This window comes from Orcinus orca, chromosome 2, assembly GCF_937001465.1.
Source record: "Orcinus orca chromosome 2, mOrcOrc1.1, whole genome shotgun sequence".
NCBI lineage: Eukaryota > Metazoa > Chordata > Mammalia > Artiodactyla > Delphinidae > Orcinus > Orcinus orca.
Genome location: NC_064560.1, coordinates 90,645,961 through 90,667,134, shown reverse-complemented (window position 1 = coordinate 90,667,134; position 21,174 = coordinate 90,645,961). Strand labels below are relative to the sequence as shown.

The 21,174-nt window shown below is 50.4% G+C and overlaps 1 protein-coding gene across 1 annotated transcript in view; it reads right to left on the bottom strand.

Moving 5' to 3' along the window:
• ITGA11 (integrin subunit alpha 11) overlaps positions 1 to 16,742 on the bottom strand; it is a 124,845-nt gene extending 108,103 nt beyond the window's left edge. The window contains exon 1 of the mRNA XM_004276237.3: positions 16,411 to 16,742. Within this exon, the coding sequence (XP_004276285.2) occupies positions 16,411 to 16,462 (52 nt within the window). The 5' untranslated portion in view covers positions 16,463 to 16,742. The remainder of the gene's footprint in view (positions 1 to 16,410) is intronic.
• Between the last annotated feature and the right edge of the window lie 4,432 nt (positions 16,743 to 21,174).

The following is a 21,174-nucleotide window of genomic DNA, read 5'->3' as shown; positions in this document are numbered from 1 at the left end:
CACTACACAACTGTAGAGGGGGCTGTTTACATTGTAGTTGACTGAGTTCTGAAGTGCACAGCCTGCACAGCTGTACGTGGCGGCCCTGCCCACTCTGTTCCTGGCCATTGGCCATTTCTAGGGGAGACGAATTAGACAGTGAGTCCCTCCCTTTCCTGACATACTAACCAGCTCAAAGAGCTCAGACAGTTTGGTTTTGGTTTTCCACCTCCTAAGATTGTCTCCTGCTTGTCATGAGTGTGTGGATCAAGAGCCTTGGGCATCTGGGGTTAGCCCCAGCCCAGGGGGTGTTTGGACAAAGTAAGAAAAAGACAAAGCTCAGGATATGCAATTTGTGGCAAGGCTTTCCCTTGAAGAAGAGGAAGTAGGGCAGCGAGGACCCAGAGAACTGCTGGGCCTGTCTGTCCCTGGTCTTTGAATGCAAACTAAAAAAAGGAATTGCGAGGGCCCATCCCTTCCAAGCCTGCAGGGCCCGCCCTACAGTGGATACACCCTACCCATTTGAAAAGTTCTCCCTCTGCACAGAGCTCAACATAGATCCACCAGAACACAAGCTAAGCTGGATGCTATTGGCTAGGCTTGGTGGGGATGGAGGATGCTGGGGAGTGGAAGTGCTTTGGTTCTCTGAGGGTTACGCAGAACCCTTTGGTTTTTGGTATATGTCAGTTACTCATGCTTTCAAAACTATCCCAAATGTTCACTCCTACTTTTAGGTCCTTAGGAGAGTTAAGGGCTCATGATTCCCTCTGCCTTTGCTAGAAAACAAAGTCCTGCCTTGTGAGGTGGTGAGCCAATTGTCACTGGAGGGATGCAAGCCAAGGAGAGCTATTTATCTGGGATGTTCAGGTTCCACGTCCCCCCCCAGGCAGACACGACGCTGAGGCCCCTCAAGAGGCCTCTGAAGCCCAGGAATCCTCATGAACCTGTGGATGATGAAGGGCCAACCATGCACTGGGGCCACCCATGCTCTAGATGAAGTTGTTTTAAAATAGAATTCCTGTGTAAACTGGTACAGTCACTATGGAAAACAGTGTGGAGGTTCCTCAAAAAACTAAAAATAGAGTTGCCATGTGACCCAGCAATCCCACTCCTGGGCATATATCCAGACAAAACTATAATTCAAAAAGATACATGCACCCCTATGTTCACAGGAGCACTATTTACAATAGCCAAGACATGAAAGCAGCCTAAATGTCCATCGACAGACGAACAGATAAAGAAGATGTGGTACATATATACAATGGAATACTACTCAGCCATAAGAGAGAATGAAATAATGCCATTTGCAGCAACATGGATGGACCTAGAGATTATCATACTAAGTGAAGTAAGTCAGACAGAGAAAGACAAGTATCTGATATCACTTATATATGGAATCTAAAATATGACACAAATGAACTTATCTACGAAACAGAAACAGACTCACAGCCATAGAGAACAGACTTATGGTCGTCAAGGGGGAGAGGGGGTTGGGGGAGTGATGGATCGGGAGTTTAGAATTAGCAGATGCAAACTATTATATATAGAATGGATAAACAAGAAGGTCCTACTGTATAGCACAGGGAATTGTATTCAATATCCTGTGACAAACCATAATAGAAAAGAATATGAAAAAGAATGTATACATATGTGTAACTGAATCACTTTGCTGTACAGCAGAAATTAACACAACACTGCAAATCAACTATGCTTTAATAAAATAAATTTAAAATAAAATAAAATAGAACTCCTGTTGTCAACTTCTTTCTTGTGTTACACGTGGCTTTATACCCAGAGTCAAGGTTCTGGCTCAGGAAATGTTCACAGAAGCATGGAAGCACAGCCGCTGAAGACCTTTTAGAAACATGAAGGCCAAATATTTATTTTAGAAGGGACTGAATGGACATCTCAAGAGGGCACATGGCTCACTTAAGTTTAGAACTGGAGCCTGAACTTGACCCAGAGGTCCTCATCCACAGTCTAGGGCTTTTTCATTACCCTAGGCTTGGAGGGTCCAGTTAGTGAGAGAGGTAATCCAGTCCCAGGCTTTGGTTTCCACTTCTGCTCCATTCAGGGTTGGCCCAGATTGGTCCATCTGGGCTAAGCCATGGCTGATTTCAAACAGCCTTTCCTATAACATCAGGAAGAGGCAGGGTAGGTCTAATATTCAGTTAGCCACGAACTCCTCTGCGTGAATTAGTCTGCAGCTGCTTTACTGCCCAGCAGGCTGAGCGGAGTCAAGGTTTAAAGAAGAGGGGCGCGGGCTGGCATGAACTGCCTGAGGCAGTGTCAAGACCCTAAGAGTTGGAGGTAGGGCAGGATGGTGGGACGCTATACAGGGGAGGAGAAGGTAAGAGGGAAGGTAGTGAACAGTGCCCACTGCCCGAGGGACAGGCAGCCTTGTGGAGAGGGAGGGTGGAGCTGATAAGATGATAGCTGATGAAATGCAGCTGATGTGATAGAGAAGCTCACAGAAATATGATCATCACTTTGACAGTGATCCAGGAGGGCTTCTTGGAAGAGGAGGCCTTTCTGGAGCTGCTAGGGCCCAGAGAAAGCAGCAACCTCCTCTCCACTTTAACCTACATCCTCTAAGGACATTTGTTACTGAGAGGATTGGGGGTTTCCTCTTCTTTCATGGAGACAACAGACTTATTTGGACTACCCTCCCCAGTCGTTCCTTGCTCTCCCCCTAACACATCCCTCCCTGCCCCCTTCCCAACTCCAGGCCAGTGCAATGCTCAGCAAAGCTTTGATCTGGGGCTTTTGGCCTCTGCTTCCACATAAAAGCTCCCTCCGCCCTCATGAGTGGGGCACCCTGGGCAGACCCCTCTTCCCTGGCCCGTCTCCATCAGCAGTGGGCACCAGTCCAGTGGGGCCACTGCCAAGCCAAACAGCACTGCAGAAACACTAAGGGACCTGGCTACCAGGTGGTGTGAAAGTGCCCTCCTGGGCCTCACCCTGGGGTGGGCTGAGCACGACAGAAAATGGCCACACCTGCCAACTTCTCTGGACTCTTCCCGGTGTGTGCCAAGGGGATACTAGCCCTGGAGGGGGCCTTGACTAAACCTCCAAGAAGACAGAGCCAGGGCAGCTGAGAAATCATGCCACAGATGAATGGAGTCTAGGTGTGTCTCGTCAAAATGTCCCCCAGGCAAACCTGAGCTCCGTCGCACTTCAGTTCTGGATGAGTAGGGACTAGGGGTCACCTGTCCTTGCTGAGGGCCGCACAGGGTGACCTAGTGTCTCCTAGGGCATAATGGGTGAGAAGAGTTTACGTGGGACAAGGGTGAACATTAAAACTTGACAACTCACGTTTAATGGATATTAAAAAATTACAAGCAAATCAAAACTTAGGTTTCACAGCAATTATTGCTTACGATGAAGGTAAGTGAAAAGACTGAGTTGATTTAAAGTCAGTTGAATGAAAATTATTAAGTGAAAGTACTCCAGATGTTACACAGATATGGCCAGAGCTGTGTGAGCAGTACAGGGAAAGCAGGAAAGAAGATGGGCTTTGGAGATGATCAAACCTGAATTTGGAGTCTGGATCTCATTTTTATCGGCAGCTGCAAGACCTCAGTCAAGTCACGTGACCTCTGGGAATTGCAGTTTCTGGAGTCAGACCTCCTGGGTTCCAATTCCAGGCTGTGACTTTATGACCCTGGTGACCTTGGGTAAGTTACTTAACGACATGCATCCGTTTCCTCATCTCTAAAATGGAGGAGATAACAGCACCCCTCTTTTAGGATTATTGAGAAGACGAGTGCTCAGAACGAAGTCTGGGGCTTCCCTGGTGGTGCAGTGGTTAAGAAACTGCCTGCCAATGCAGGGGTACACGGGTTCCAGCCCTGGTCCGGGAAGATCCCACATGCCGCAGAGCAACTAAGTCTGTATGCCACAACTACTGAGCCTGTGCTCTAGAGCCCGTGAGCCACAATTACTGAGCCCACGTGCCACAACTACTGAAGCCCGCACGCCTAGAGCCTGTGCTCCGCAACAAAGAGAAGCCACCACAATGAGAAGCCCGCTCACTGCAACTAGAGAAAGCCCGCACACAGCAACGAAGACCCAATGCAGCCAAAAATAAATAGATAAATAAATTTATTAAAAAAAAAAGAACAAAGCCTGATTCATGGAAGCCCCCAATGACTGTTAGCAAGTAGTACACATTTATTGAGCACGTCATCCCTGCCAGACATGTTGTTTGGTAATCAGTATTATTTCTATTTATTCATACTAATCCTACAAGGTAGGCGTTATAATTCCCATTATACATTCTAAAGAGAGGATGTGAGCTGCCCAAGGTCACACACTTAGTAAGTGCCAGGGCCGGTATTCAAACCTCAAGTCAGTGGTTACATGCCCCAAATATGAACCTCACTGGGCTCAGACTCAGTCTCCCCACATGTACAATGGGTTTATTGTCATCTCCCCAGTCACCAGGGCAGAATCTGGTCTGGTGGTTCCCAGGGATTGGACCATAACCTGGTCCACTATTGGGGTCTACTGTTCAGCCCCTGCCATCTTCTCTGGGCACTCCCAGCTCCTTCTGGGGTACCGGAGGACACATCCACATTCTGCGGTCCATGGAGGATGTCTGAATCACTACCCTTCTGTGGGAAACAAGGCATTTTAAACTTCTGCTCCACCCCGCTGTTCCCTGGGAAGTCCATTACATACCTAGGTTTTTTCTGTGTCAAAACAAGGTCTGTCCCATGTCTCCTTGTGTCCTCTCTGAGTCACAGTAAATAACACTGAACAGCATGGGGCCAGCTGGGCTGGCCTGGGCTGCCTGCTCTGAACACTTTGCCCCTTTCAAGGCCCTTCTCCCTTCAAGATCCCCTCCTCCGCCTCAGCAGCCCGCCAGCAACTACCACCACACTCTTGTCTGGAAAGAAAGGCTTTACTAACCAATGGCCTGCGCTGAACGCCTAGGGGACTGGTATCCTAAGAAAGGTGACTGGGGAGAGGGTGCTACTTATCTCAAAGGGGATTAACTAATGGGATTTCAGGCCTGCTGCAGGCTGCGGGGAGGTCTTCATTGATTCATTCATTCCACGACTACTTATTACTTGCCTCCTCTGGCTGGGCACTGCTCTGGACCCTGGGATACACACGTAAAACAACATATAGAAATTCTTGCTCTCATGATGACACTCCGTTGGAGGAGACAGACAATAAACAAGGTTAATAAAGAAAATTGGTAATAATGCTCGCTAGTGAGAAATACCCCAGCGGGACTAAAGCAGGCATGGGGGTTTATATAAGGGGGTGCATGCAGGGGAGGCTGACATTTTAGTTAGGGGTGTAGGAAAGGCCTCCATGAGAGGCGGGTGTTGGAGTTAAGACCTGAAGGAAGCGAGAGAGGCTCTTTGGTGAAGAGCATCCAGGCAGAAGGAATAGCAAGTGCGAAGCCCAAGGCGCCAGGTATGTTTGAAGAACATTCCAGAAACTGTGTGGGTGGAGCCGAAGCAGCAAGTGGGGGAGGAGTAGAGGATGAGGTGGAAAAGGCAGGGGAGTCAGATCACACAAGTCTCTCACCCAGAGAAGAAGGGGAGCCCCAGAGAGTTCGTGGCAGAGGGATAGGACATGATCCCATCCACATTCAAGCAGCATCCCTCTGGCTACTGGGTGCAGGAGCTCAAGGGACAGGGCGGATGCAGGGAGACCAGTTGGTTGCCACAAGCCACGGGAGCCTTTCTGGGCACCCCCAGAGCAGCCCTCAGACCCCTGCCTGTCTCCTGGTCCTAGTCCTCTGGGCTGAGCAGAGGTGGGAAGACGGATGGCAGACCAGAGCTTTCACAGCAAGGATCATGGGGACCAGTGCAACTTACAGACTGGGGGTGGGGGGAGGGGCTAGTTTTAAGATGTGCTCAAATGCAGAGATGCACACGGAAGAGAGAGGGAAGAGCAGGGATCATCTCGGTGACCATTTTGACATATTCCGGACAACTGGAGGGGCCTCTTGGCAAGCCGGCCAGCATGTCTGCCCCTGGCTGGCCTCACCATCATTAGCAAGCACATTCCACAGTTGATGTTTGGCTTGTGGTCTGGCCTGGCCTTCTCGTTGGTTTCTTCTGCTCTGAAAGGCTTTTAAAATCAGAATCTGGGTTCTCTTTAAGTTTGGGGCATGAATCACTGCTTCTGGGCCTGGAAAGGGGATAGAGGGACAGGAGGGCCCATGCCACGGGTTCTCCCTCTCTCTCAGGCCTGGCGTGCCACTAAGCATGTATACGTGACAGGCTCCCAGTCAAAACATTCCAAGTCAGACTCGCTTCCAAGCTCCCAGCCAACATTTCCACCTGCCCAAGAGCCCCGCAAAGTCGACATGTCCAGGATCCACTCACCTTCCTGGTCCTTAACACCCCGCCTCCTCCATATTCTCTCCTTTTCCTTCCCTGACCAAGGATGTTCCATTCTGCCCCTCACAGGTTCCCTCTTCCTCTCTCCTCTCACCACCTTTACATCAGGCTCTGGCATCCTCCTGCCTGGGTTGCTGCAGTAGCCATCTGAGCAATCCACTTGCTTCTAGTTGTTGTCCTGTCACATTCAACCTACACCCATATCCCCCTCCCCGCCCCACCAAGGAGCTTCTCAAAACATACATTAGAACATGCTCTACCCTCCCTCAAAAACCTTCAGTGGCTCCCATCTGCTATATCCAAATGCCTTAGTTGGCATTCGGTCCTCTCTCGGTGGCCTCAGCCCATGTTCCATTCTTGCAGTTCTGCACATACTCCAGCATCCTGCCAACCAAACATCAGGCTGTTCTCCAGATATATTCTCTGCTCTTCTTGCAGTTACAAATCATCTCTTTTTCACCTCTCAAATTCCAGAGTCTTTTATCTGTAGCTCTCTTACAGCTTTTATTACTTCCTCCCTTGTATTAGTTATTTTATTTTATTTTATTTTTTTTGGCTGCATTGGGTCTTCGTTGCTGTGCGCGGGCTTTCTCTAGCTGTGGCGAGCGGGGGCTATTCTTCGTTGCGGTGTGCGGGCTTCTCATTGCGGTGGCTTCTCTTGTTGCGGAGCACAGGCTCTAGGTGCACGGGCTTCAGTAGGTGTGGCACGTGGGCTCAGTAGTTGTGGCTCACGGGCTCTAGAGCGCAGGCTCAGTAGTTGTGGCTCACAGGCTCTAGAGCGCAGGCTCAGTAGTTGTGGCACACGGGCTTAGTTGCTCCGCGGCATGTGGGATCTTCCCGGCCCAGGGCTCGAACCCGTGTCCCCTGCATTGGCAGGTGGATTCTCAACCACTGCGCCACCAGGGAAGCCCTGTATTGGTTATTTATCCAAAGATCTCTCTCCTACTAGACCATAAACTCTTTGAAGGACAGGACTTATCTCTTGACTTTTATCCCTCAGAGCCCCTAGCACAGCACCTAATACAGGCCACTGTGTTGGGACCTCTTGGCGGTGCATCTGCAAAGAAACATGAGACATCTATCTTGCCCTTAAATACCTTTCTGTTGACTTAGACAGTTCTTACATTCATTCAACACATATTATTTGAGCAGTACTAAGTCTGGCACTGTGGGAGAGCTGGCAATACAGAGACTGATAGGAGATGTGGTCCCTGCTCCAGTCCAGTGGGCAAAGCTGTCCAGGCTATTATAATACCGTGTTGTGTATGGGGTATAACACTGTAAGAAGTATAGGCATCTTGAGATCACAAAAGTAACTGATCCAAGGTCTGACTGAGTCAGGTGAGGCTTTCGGGAGGAAGACCTGAAGAATAAGTGAGAGACAGCCAGGAGAAAGGAGGGGGTCGAATGGGATATAGGGAACAATGTGAGTGAAGGACAGAGACAGCTGGTGCGTTTGAGACACTAAGAAGCTCAGTTTAGTGGAGCTGCCATAGGGGTGTAGACGTGCCCATGCACATGGTGCTGCTAGAGGGGAGTCCTGAGTGCAGGTTATTCAGGGTCTGGTGAGCTCTATTAAAGAGGCTGGACTCAACCTAAGGCAATAGGGAGCCACTGAGGGTTTTAAGCAGGGGAAGTGACTACACACTCAGTTTGTGTTTTAGCCTCACTTTGTCTGCTATAGAGGAAGGTCTGGGTGGAAGGGGGCAGGAGGGAGTTTGGGCCTCAGGCTGGTCCCAGGGGCTTCCTGCTCTGCCTCTCCCAGGCAAGCCTGTCCTCTTTTTCCTGATGGAGCATCCCTTACCCACCCGACCTGGGCTTCTCTTTAACAGTCCCCGTCCTGAGTCAGGTGCTTCCTTTACCTGAACACTCACAACAGCTTCAGTGGGGCCCAGAATCGCAGGGTTGGAATGACCCTGATCGGCTCTGTTTAACCCCTGCTGGACACCTCCTGCCATGCCAGTCCATCTGTCTGTGAGCAGTTCTGACCAGGATCCTCAGCTAAACTGGTGTCCCCATAGCCCCTCTCTGGCTTTCCTCTGTCCCACCTGGGGCCACACAGTGATCAACAGCTTATGGCCTTGTGGGGGACACAGACAAGGTCACTAAATTAATAACCCTCCAAATACCAACTCCCATCTCAAATTCCCCCTTGTGCCTCAGCCTCTCAAACTCTGATTCCACGCTGTGTCTCCAGCCCAGCCTGGCTATGAATCCTGTGAAACTGCAGGCGGGAGAGGTGGGCTGGAAACCTGGGAAGCAGGACAAGTGGTTACATCCTGGTTTCACCACTGACTGTTTGTGACCCTGAGAAAGTCATTTCCCTTCCCTGGACAGTGTTTTCTCTTCTGCTTGACTGGGGATTGGGTTTAGATGACACCGGTGAGTCTCAGCCTTGGCTGCCCATTAGAATTACTGGGGAGCTTTAAAAAATGCCAAGGCTGGGCTTCCCTGGTGGCGCAGTGGTTGAGAGTCCGCCTGCCGATGCAGGGGACACAGCTTCGTGCCCCGGTCCGGGAGGATCCCACATGCCGCGGAGCGGCTGGGCCCGTGACCCATGGCCGCTGAGCCTGCGCGTCCGGAGCCTGTGCTCCGCAACGGAAGAGGCCACAACAGTGAGAGGTCTGCGTACCGCAAAAAAAAAAAAAAAAGCCAAGGCCAGGCTCCATCATGGAGAGTGATGGTGTGCTCTGGTGGGGTCAGTGAAAAATTTTGTTTTACACCATAATTCTCTTGTTCACCCATGAATGAGGACCACTGGACTTGCTGATTGTCTGCAGACCAGGAGGGGAGGCTGAAGTGGGCAGGTAAAAAACCCGAGAAGTGACCTCCATTTAGAAGGATTAGCCCAGCAGGACCACGGCAGCACCAATACCCGTGGCTGTGGAAAGGCCAGCATTTCAAGTTCTGGCTTCTTGCTTTCGCCAAGAGGGCTATTCCAGAGCCCAGCATCAAATGCTTGAAGGTCGCCCCCAAAGGTTCTCAAAGGGGTCTTGAGGCAGTAACTGGAGACAGAAGCATCTTCTGAATTCCATGGCTTAAAAATCACTCCACAGCCCTGGCTGTGTGCCTTCAGAACTGCTCTATGGGCACCCCTGCATCTACGGACACCAGCACTTTGCATGGGCCCTGCAGCCCATGTGTGATCTGTGCCTTCCTGCCCTCACAGAGGCTGAGCCTTATCTGATTTGGAATTTCCAGAACCTGGAGATGCCTGAGATTTAATGGGTGCTCAGTACATACTGGCCAAATGGACGAGCCACACAGTTTCTTCATGTGTCAAGAGGGATCCTGGCGCCTTCCTTGCCAACTCACAAGCCTGCAGGGAGAACTCTGTGAGCAGTTGCTCAGCCCCACACTCAGAAGAGCCCCCGCTTGGTTTAATGCTCTGCCATGGCCACCTTGAAATTCTTAATAGTCTTTAAACAAGGAGCCCTGTATTTTCATTTCACACTGGGCCCCACAGATTATGTAGCTGATCCTGCATATGTGGTAAGTGGTGGGAATAAACTCAGAGAAGAGCTCTGTCTACATACTATTTATGGGACCTTATGGTTGCCACCAGTCACCAAATATGAGAGGCTATGAGCTCCAGGAAAAGAGCAATTCCAGTAGAAGGAGAGAAGATGGACCTCACTTTGTGGTCTTCTTCCTGGCAGTAGGAGAAAGCAGTAGTCTGAGGGCCTGGGGATGGACGAGACAGAAAGGACAGGCGGTGGAGACTGCAGACACCCCCAGTGATCTACAGAGAATGATTTCAATGATCTTGTCCTACCTGCCTGCCACAGATGTAGAAAACCTACCATTAGAACTTCATTCCTTTGGCCGAAGCACTGCTTGCTCCTTAAGTTCCTCTGACGAGTGTAGCAAACTAGGTTTCTAATCTCATCTTTGGCCGGAAGATCTGTCCCTGAATTCCTACGTGATCTTGGGGAAATCACAGGAAATCATTTCACTTTGAAAAGCCTCAGTTTCCCCCTCTATCTAATGGACCTACCAGCCTCGACAGGACGTCTGACCTCACCTGGCCTATTCTGACTGACAGAACAAATACCCGGGAGCGCTCTTTGCAGACTGTTGGGAGCTGCATCCACTTACTCGTTTCATGGTTTTTCCATGGCCTTCTTGAGGCCCAGTCTGCAAAGAAACAGGTCCTGGAAATCTGCAGGGTCAGGATTCCTGTAGCCTGGCCCAGCTGGGTGATGCCGCTGGGGGAAGAAAGCTGTCAGCCCCAGCTACGGAGGCAGGAGCCCCTTCTCTGTGTCATCCTGTTTGGAATCCTGGAGCACACTGCTATAGCAACTTGCCTAACTCACCCCACATGCCACGTGGAAAAACCTCTGCCCGCTTTAGGGCAGCATCACCCAAGCCACAGACTGGCTTCTTCTATGTTACAGGATGCCGCCCATCATCACAAGGGCCCAGGTAGAACCCATCTGATCGGCGATGGAGTAGTGGGGTAAGGGGCCGAACCAGGCCAGGCAGGTCCCTTGCCTCAACTTTTTGGTCTCACCTATTTCAGGTCCTGGTACCTGAAATTCCATCATTAGCCCCTTGATCCTTTGGTTCAAGGCACAGCCCAGTTAAAATGCAAATCACTTTGAAGGACACATGAAGCTGTCATCACTCATTAGTGCTGTGCAGCATGAATTAACTCGTTAGGCCTGGAGCTCAGAGCAGGTTTTGATTAGGGGAAGCAGAGGCAGGGAAGGGAGGAGAGCAATGCCCAGCCTAGACCCTGAGGAGGTTGGAGAGAGAGTCAGAGTGGCCCAGAATATTGGGACTTGGGGGCAGATGGTAGAGCCCCACTCGGCCCCGAGCAGGGAGGCAAGTGAGGGAGAGAGGCTCCCGTATTAAAAGGCAGGGCGTGAGGACCACTTCTCACCAAGCCAGCACCTTGAGTGGGAAATCGCTGTCTAGCTGAGTCTGAAGGAGAGAGCTGCTTCTCCTGGACCCGTGCCCACGTGAGGATGGCCATTTGCGTACAGATCTCATTTTCCCTGCAGACAGTATCTTCCAGCAAGGGCATCTTATTCATCTTTCTGTGCCCTCCTGAAGAGACATTATGCGTGGATTAAGGGCAAACACCAAACATCGCCTCTTACTCAGTCAGCATGACCCTGGATGAACCATTTAACTTCTCACGTGTAACCTGGTGATTGCTGTAGTGACTTCCATAGCGAGGCCTAGCTGAGATGTGAGAAAATGCTTGACGCAGTGCCTGGTATCAGGCACTGAGGGCTTACTGGGTGCCAGATGCTGTTCCAAACACTTGATATGAGTGAACCACGTAGAGATCATCTAAAGCACACATCAGCCTCTGAAGTCGTTATTCTACCCATTTTACAGATGAGGAAATGAGGCCCAGAGGGACTTATCCAGGGTCGCCCAAGCAGAAAGGATTTGAATCCAGTTGGGCTCCCAGGCCACACACGTAATGATCATCACTCCAGCTCAGTAAGCTCGAAGGTGGAGGAAGTTTGGGATAGAGGCGGTGGGGGTGGAGATGGGGGCATGTTTGACCACACTGACGTCTTCCTCCAGGAGGAATTTTGTTCATCTCGTGAAGGTCATAAATACAGAGTATGAAAACCCTTCATGGAATTTTGGGGGAGCTTATTTATTTTTGGCTTACGAGATGACTGACTCCAGTCTCCTCCCCTTCTCCCCTGGCTGGTAACCTTCTGGGCTTTCAACTAAGAATTGGTACACTCAGGATTTACATGTTGGGGGATGGGGACCCTCCTTCCTGGACCACAGCTCTCTAGAGCAAGCACTCCACACTGAGGGCGTGTGGGTGACTTTGGAGCTCATAATCGTTTTGGGAAAATAGTTTCAAATGGCTATGAATTCCTGAGGGTAGCCCACAGTTCGGTGGTGTTGGGATAGGGGCATTAAGCTATGAGGGCCAGACGAGACACCGTTTTTGGAATGTGTCAGTGCATGTTTAAAGCTTGTTTTGTAGCTGACCCTCCCTGAGCCAGCCAGAGGCTGTCACTACCTGGGGAGGATTGTGATGGATCCTTTCTCTTTGCAACTGCAATAGAACAATGTAAGTAAGATCTGGAAGCCTGTAGTGAGACAGGAATCTCCAAAGTCAGGCATTAAGGAGAGAAAAGAGGGCTTTTTAATTCTCCAAAAACTCCCTTCTATACAGCAAGAGCCAAGCTAGGCCAGCTAAGACCATAGTTCCGTCCTAAGCAATGAGGGGAGAGGATGGAAGGGAAGTCCCTGCTGCTGGAGGAAGCTGTCACTGCAGGAGGGGAGACAAAGAGGTTCACAGAGGGCAAAATGAAGGTGAGCTGCTGTCTGAGTTTCTCAAGGACCCACAGCCCTGTGGGTGGGCTGGGAACAATGAGGATGTCTAGCTGAGGGGATAGATATCCCATCTCTGGGGGATCCACTGCAGGGTAGAGATAGGGGCATGGTGAATAAGAAGAAAGAGGGTCATATTCCACTTTCATCTCATTAGGGCCCCCAGGGTTGCCTGTGCAAGGGTCCAGAAGCTCCACGGCTGATGGTGGCTGAGAGGCTTGGCTGACAAGCTCCCAGCAGGGCGGGCACTGGGGAGGCAAAGTGACAAACTTTATCTCCTTCCCTGCTCTTCCCAAGCTGGAGAGCAGGACTTGGGTCTTTTTAGTCTTTGTACACCTGTGGTGCCCAGTACTGTGCCTTTTCCATACAAGGTTTTTCTGCTGAATAAGACCCCCACCCACAAGGACACACAAGGGAGTGGTATGGTTCTTCTCTCCAACGACACAAAACACTCATGCCAGGATCATACTGACTTCAAGACAGCCTCAGTGGCAAAAACAAAAACAAAAACAAAAAACCCTGAGTTCCCATTATGACCAAGATTTTGGGCCAGGCCTTTGGGAGAAGGGATTAGGAAAGTTTAGGTTTATTTACGAGTATGATGTATGAAGGTTACATCTCTGCATCCTTACTTAGATCCCTTACTCAATGGCCAGTAATGAGCAATGATGATGATGATGATGGAGAAGAAAGACAAACTCCTAAATGCTCAGTATGTGCCTGCAATTTTCCAAGTACTTTATATACATCATAAATCTTTGGATACTCTTTAAGTTCTATTGTTATCATCCCCATTTTGCAGATGAGAAAACTGAGGCACAGAGCTGGTTGGTAACTTGCCAAGGAAACAGAGTCCTAATTAACAGAGGCCGGACCCATCCCAGGCAGTGAAACCCCAGGTCCTTCACAACCACGCTCTGTCTGATCTCCCTATGTGTCTTTATGTCACCTGTCAGGTAACAAGTGCTCAGTAAAGACTGAGGTTTTTTTTCTGCTTCCAAACTGGGAGGATTTCACTTTTATTTTATTTTTAAAAATTTTGTTGAAGTATAGTTGATTTACAATGCTGTGTTTAATTTCTGCTGTACAGCAAAGTGACTCAGTTATACATATATATATTCTTTATCCTAATCATATGCATTACAATAGGCAAGTTCTGATCAGTGGGTCTGTTCTCTCTGAACGTCAGCTATAGAAGTCTTTGGACCTGTCTACTTTTTTTCTGGCTTTCTTGATAGTGCTGCCCATCTCATCACCCTTCACAGCCTGCAGCAGAAGCTCTGGAAAGATCAAGGCTCTGAACTCATAATGGCCTTAATGAGGACTCCCCCACCAACGTGGCCTGTGACAAGTCCCTGCCCAGCCAAACTGTGCCATCACCAGTCGGCAAGCTTCCTGATAATCCTCACATTGATTTCATGTGATGCACAGATGAGACATCAACATCAGTCCTGCTCTGGAGCTGGGGGAATGGACCCAATGACCTCTGTGACCCTTCTAATCTCCAGAGTCACTACTGACCACAGTCATCTTTGTGGTTTTCAAATATTCATCTTTTTGTTCTTTAACTACTGTAGTTCCAGGAAATAACACTCTAACGTACAAACAGTCCCACTGTAAGGTCTATCCACACTCTACACACTCCTTTAAGGCCCAGTCCAAATGCTATCTCCTCCTGCAGGAAGCCTTATTCAAGCGGAACTGAACTTCTCCTGTTCGAATTGCAGCCCTTAGCTTCTCTGTGCCATTCACTCCCCAGTGCTTCTATTTAGCTTTCCCTGGTCTCACCTTGTTCTCAGCTACAGGCAGGGCCCTGACTGCATACATGCTTGGGCCCCACCCCCAGTTCCTTGCAGGCAGATGTTGTTCCAACACTGATTGATATGTTTAATGAATCCCATATTTCAAGAGCTCAGACTGACCAGACATAACTCAGGAGTGGTTTTCTCCATATGAAGGGAGCTCTGAGTCACAAATCCTGTCCCTGTCCTTCACTGCACGCCCTTACCCCCCTCCATCCCTGCTTTAGCATTATCAACCACCGGATTCAGCCCTACTGTGTACCAAGCCCTGTGTTAAGAACTTTTCTTACAGGGCCAGCCTGACTTAATCATGCCAACAGCTTTACGGTCTCAGAATATCTATTTCCATTCACAGAGGAGGATACCTGTTGTAGAGATTGCAGGGCAGCAAAGCCAGAATGGGAAGCCAGGTCTGATTTCAAAGCTTTTGCCCCTTGAGGTCTGGACTGTCTCTAGCCCCTAAAGCAGCCACTTCAAGTTCTGGTGGGGCCACATATCTGGGGTCACACAGGAGTGCATTCCCTTTTTCTATGGCTGGGTCTCCTAGTGATTTGAAGGCAGTTCCTAGAGTTCCCCCTCTTGCCTAAATGACCTAGAGAGGGCTTCACCACCTCCTCCGGCAGCCGTTTCTAGATATATGCTGGCCTGGTCGCAGCTCTTCCCCCACTGTCCCCAACGCTCTCTCCTCCCCAACTTAAAGCATCAATGTTTGTTTTCAGTTGTGACTCTACGATCTGAACTGAACCCCACCAGCACAGCCCCTTTCAACTACAGGCCTTCCCAGAAGCTCCACTACAGACCGACGCTGGGTGCACTTGTTTCCCGTAGTACCCCGGGACTGGGTGAGCTTGCTTGGGCTGGGGGATCTCCACCTGTGCTCTTTGAGGGCGCCTCTCCCCCTGCCACCGCATCTGACTCCTACTACTGGCCCCAGACCAGACCTGGAGCCCACGCAGAAGGGGAGGCGAGGCCCTTCGGCCAGTTTCCGAGGTGCTGGTCCCCGCCAGAGCACTCGGCCACGCCAAGGAGGGGTCCCGCAAGCTTTCCCGATCCGTAGAACAGCGCCTCTGGCCGCCGCCGCCACCAAGTGGCGAGTCGCGCCGGAACTCGGAGTGTGGGGACTCCCGGGCCGGGTGCCCCAGTGAGGATAGCCCAGGGCTGGCCTCTCGCTCCGGGCCGCCCGCCCCGCCGGCCCGGGGTCCCCGCCGCGCCGCGACACCTGGAGTGCATTAGGCGGCGGCGCACGTCTCAGCGATGGCGGAATCCCCCGCATTATTGAATGAGCGCACAGTTCTGAGCGCGGGCTGGGGGGCGATGCCCCGTCCCTATCTCGAGGGTCAGGTAATGTTTTCGGGAGCCCTGGACTGCCGAGCTGCTCTCCGCAGCCTTCCGCTAGGCCCGCGACGGCTCACCAGAGCCTGGGCGCCGACCGCCTCAAGGCTGCGCTCCGTTCCGGCCCGAGGGACCCTGGGCGGCTCTTGGCTCCCGGCTCTCCCCCAGCACCCCCCCTTCCCTGGGACCGCCGCAGCAGGCTCTCCACTCTTAGGGATGCTTTCTCCAGACGCCCTGACCCCTTCCCTCGCTCAGGACGCGCGCCCTCGGCGCTCCCGGGACCGCGAGTGACCCCCGCGGCGGCGCGGAAAGCTCGGCGGGGCGCTTGGAGGTAAGCAGGGCGCCCGGCGGGGCCACCAGCCCTCGGCGCTTTTCAACTCGAGTCTCTTCAACTCCACCAAAGTCCCGGCCTCTGGCCGCCTCCGCGCGCCTCCCTCTAGCGCGGAACTTGGCGGAGTCGCTCGACTGCAGCCAGTTCCCGGGGGACCCACGTCCCCGAGAGCCGCCGAGGTCGGACCCTGGGAGCGCACCGCGACCGGCTCCTGGCAGCTGTATCCCAGGCCTCGGCGGGTCAGGGAGGGGCTCCCGGAGGCGGGGGGGTATAAGGGGGCACGTACCTGGCCACAGGCTGAGGGCCCACGCCACCAGGAGGCCCCTGGTCAGGTCCATGGTCCGCGGCGCGGCGGCGGGGCGCGGTGCGGAGCAGCGGCGGGGGGCGGCGAGCCAGAGCGACAGCCTCCTCTGCGAGGCGCCCCGAGCCTGCACTGCGCGCGGCGCCCGGCTCCCTGACAGCCGCGGCTCCTTCAGAGGAAGTGGGAGGGCTCGAGCGGCGGGGAGGGGCGCCCGGACACCGCTGGGCTCTGGCTGCGGGCCAGTCGCGGCCCCTCTGCCACCTGGGCAGGCGGCGGTCTGCGGCCTCGACGCCGCTCCGGATCTCTCCTTCTGCCTCCACCCCACCTCTGCCTTAGGAGAAAATTCCAGAGAACCGCTCCTGGGAACCACCTCACCAGTGGAGCGCCTGCCTCCACACCACCACTACCACCAAATTCAGAGTCTGTTCAGGAAGAGTGGCTTCTATTCTCATGTCCCAGAGGAAGGAGCTTCCGAGAGCTCAGAGGGGTACCTAAGGTGACTCAGGGACACGGGCCATGACTCGGGTCTCCCTTGGCCAAGGGGAGTGGATGTCCGTCCAGCTTGCATTCTGAGACAACCCCCTGCTCTCCTGCACCCTGGGGCTCGGAATGTAAAGGCCACAGTGCTTCTCCTGGCCCTGGAATAAATGCAGATCCCCCTTCCACCTCTACGCTGTCCACCCCCCACCCCTGAGGCATTCCAAAGCATGCAGGAGGACCCTGTGCCCACTGTTACCATAACAGTGAAGCTCTTCTTTGGAACCTAGCCACCTTCCTTCCCAGCGCTTCTAACCACTGACAATTAAATTCAATGCACATTTGTTGCATAAGCTTTAAATCAGGCCCTGGACCAAAACCCATGGGTGTGGAGGCTGGCCTTTCTAGCAAGGGAGACAGCTGAGGCAGAGGGTAGGATGGCCTGTGTGGTGAAAACTAGAGCAGAAGTCCCACATCACTTTCTCGGGAAAACCTTCCCTGAAGCCCCCCTCCCCAGCCCCGCATCCTTAGCAGGTCAGGTGCCCAGACACAAGCTCATTCTCTCCCCCACAACTCTCATTTTTTTTCCTTGTACTTACTCAAGAAACCAGACATTAACTAGTGTAATCATTTGATTAACTTTTCTCTCCTTGCCCAGATTGAAAACACCACTGGGGTAGAAATCTCTGGCTCACACTGAGCACTTAGCCCCCAACACCCCAGGAACATAGTAAGTGGGTGGATGGATAGGTGGATGAGGGCAGGTGGTGTGTGGGTGCACAGAGTGGGGGAGGGATTGGAAGGTTTCCCAGAGGAGGGGACTGGGTTTTCAGAAGGCCCAGGTTCACGCAGGAATAGTAGTGGGCATTGTGCCTGGCTCCCCGATATCGCTGTCCTCTTGCTAGCTACCCTGGGTTTTATTCTGGTATCCTCACCTCTCCCATTCAGCCACAGTCTTTGGAGGAAGCTGATTCTATCTCTGGTGTGTGTGTGTGTGTGTGTGTGTGTGTGTGTGTGTGTGTTTGCACGTGTGTTGGGGGAGGCATGTGGTTTAGGCTGAAATGAATCACTGTATTGCCATCCCCGGGCCATAGTTTAAGAAAGGGCAACATGACCAAGGAAGAAGTTTTTCTGGGAATAAGCATTCTTCCTCTTCTAAAAGAGCCACTAGAATTAACTAACGAACTAAGTGTCTCCTCTCTTACCCCCACGTCCCTTCCCTGGCTGGGACAAAGAATCACGTATGTCTGGAAGTTGATAGGGGTCTGGGTGGGGAAGGGAGATCTGGCCTCGGGATGAGGCAGATGCTGGATGACAGAATGGAGAAACCAAGTCCAAGAGGGTCTTGCTGGTCCCCTGAATCAAGCCACCCCCTCAGTCCACTCCCCCAAGGACTTTCCAGTTATGTGACCAATGAGTCCCCTTTATTGTTTAAGCCAGTTTGAGTCAGGATGCTTTGAACTTCGAGCATTCTGATAACAGCTATCCAGCAGGCTGCAAACCACTTCGCCGCCTCATACAAATTCACACTTTCCCTAGTGTTCTCAAAGTCCAAGTGTATGGGAATTGCCTGGAACACTTGCAAAGAATTTTCTCCAAGATCAGGGAGTCCTGATGGGCACTGTGGTCACTCTGCTGTGGAGGTGGGCTGAGGACCTCACTCTGAGACTGCATGCTGCTTGCTGAAGGGGCTCTCTGCAGTGGGCGTGCTGGTCCTCAGGTAGCAACTCTGCCATTCATTAACTCACATTGTACTCATCAGGGGCATGGGGCTCCTCAGTACATGATGGGTGCCTTTGGATAATCCGGGAAGGTGGGGAGGGGGAGAAGTGTGCCCTCACTTATTCTTTCAACCCAGACTTAAGTGCCTACCGTGCCCCTGTGCTCTGCAAGTCACACAAGAGAAGCTGAGAAGACAAAACCTCGTCCCAACAAGGACCTGCTGTATAGCACAGGAAACTCTGCTCAATATTCTGTAATAACCTAAATGGGGAAAGAGCTTGAAAAAGAATAGATACATGTATATGTATAACAATCACTTTGATGTACACCTGAAACTAACACATTGTTAATCAACTATACTTCAATATAAAATTTTTAAAAAAGAAATTAATTTTCTACAATAATGAATCAAAAAAGATATAACCTCGTATTTATTGACATAATCATTGTTATTTAATCATTCATTTAAATCATTTATTATTTAATGATTATTGAACGTTATTTAAATAACACAAGGCAGCAGTGTGTGAGGAACACATGCAAAATCCCGATTCAGTCTGGAGAAGTTCAGAGACTTGGACGAAGGGCTTTATGGAAGCTGGGCTTTGAGTTGAATAATAATAATAAAAATCATCCTTTATATGTACATAGCCTATTTATTTTTTTGTTGAGATGTAATTTACGTACCATAACTCACCATGCAATTAAGCATTTTTTAGGATATTCCCAAGGTTGTGCCCCTCTTACTACTAATTTCAGAACATTTTCATCACCCTAAAAAGAAACTAATCATTAGTAGCCACTCTCCACTCCTTCACTCAAGCCCCTGGCAACCACTAATCTACTTTCTGTCCGGATGGATTTGTCTATTCTGGACAGTTCATGTAAACGGAATCATACAATATGTGGCCTTTTGTGTCCGGCTTCTACCACTTAGCATAATGTTTCCAAGGTTCATCCGTATTGTTGCATATCAGTATTTCATTCCTTTTTATTGCCAAATAACATTCCATTGTATGGCTCTATCACATTTTGTTTATCCACTCATCAGGTGATGGATATTTGGTTGTTTCCACTTTTTGGCTATCACGAATGATGCTGCTATGAACATTTGTGTATTACTTTTTGTGTGACATATGTTTTCTTTTTTCAAAATTGAAGTATGGTTGGTTTACAATGTTGTGTTAGTTTCAGGTGTACAGCAAAGTGATTCAGCTATATTTACATCTATGTATCTACAGATATATCTATTCTTTTTCAGATTATTTTCCCTTACAGATTATTACAAGATGTCAAGTATAGTTCCCTAGGAGTAGGATTTCTGGGTCATATGGTAACTCTATGTTTAATCATTTGAGGAACTGCCAAACTATTTCCACAGTGGCTGCACCATTTTACATTCCCACTGGCAATGCATGAGGGCTGTATATGATATTTTACTAATTTTGAAATCTCTTTCACACCTGTGATCTCATTTAATAATAACAAAATAGTAACAACAATAATAATAATACAGAGGGTCAGAAGTGTCCTGCAAGGAATTATATTCATTTTTATAGATAAAGAGATTATATTGGTGAAGATTCTTTCAGTTACAAGTAACAGAAACTCTACACAAACTGACTGAGGCAGAAAAGGGAATGTATAAGTTCATGTAAATAGGAAGTACAAAGGTGACTGCTGCAGGTATGGCTGGATCAAGAGTCCCAAATGAGACACTTGTCTTTTTCTCTCTGTCTTCTCTTAGTTTTGCTTCACTCTGTTCTCCTTTCCTGCAGCATACAGGATTTCTCTGTCTACTAGAAAAATGTAGCCAGCAGACCCAAGCTTATACTTTGTAGATTCTAAAGGGAGAGAGACAGCCTTCCCCACTAGATCCAGCAGAAAAGTTCAGGGTTTTGGTTCATGCCCACCACTGAACCAATCAGTGTCTAGAGACTATGGTATTATAATTGGCCCCATCTGGGGCACACACCCAACCATGAGGAGTTGGGAAGAGAAGGGCAGTATGACGGACAGCCCCACCAAGACCACATATTATAGGAGAGGAGTTCCCTAAAGGAAAAAGGAAAAAGAAAAAAGGGGATAACAAAGTATACTGGACAGACAAAATTTGTAGTTCCTAAGTCCGCTTTAGAAATCTAAGCTCAAAGCAGCAAGGGAGTCACCCAAGATCCCACAGCACACACATGACAGAACTGGGATTAGAATCCAGGTGCTCTGGTAGCATATTCAGAATTCATCATAGCATCACAGCTGGATGGGGGAAGCAGGTATTTCAGGCCAGGAGTGCACGTGCAATGTTAGTCCAGAGAGCCCTGTGGGCAGGTCCTCTGACTCTCATGCTCTCAGTCTGAGCACCCTCCTCTGGGGATGTCCGGGCTTCTCTAGGTAGGAAAGGTAGGGGAGATGCCATTCCCTTCCAAGGAACCCAGCAGCTCCTGGGCACTGATGAGAGGCCAGGTTCAGTTCGGACTCTCACACTCTTCTGCCAGGCAAGTACTTGGGGCCGCCCGACCTGCTTCATTTTGGAGGGCGCCACTCTCTTTT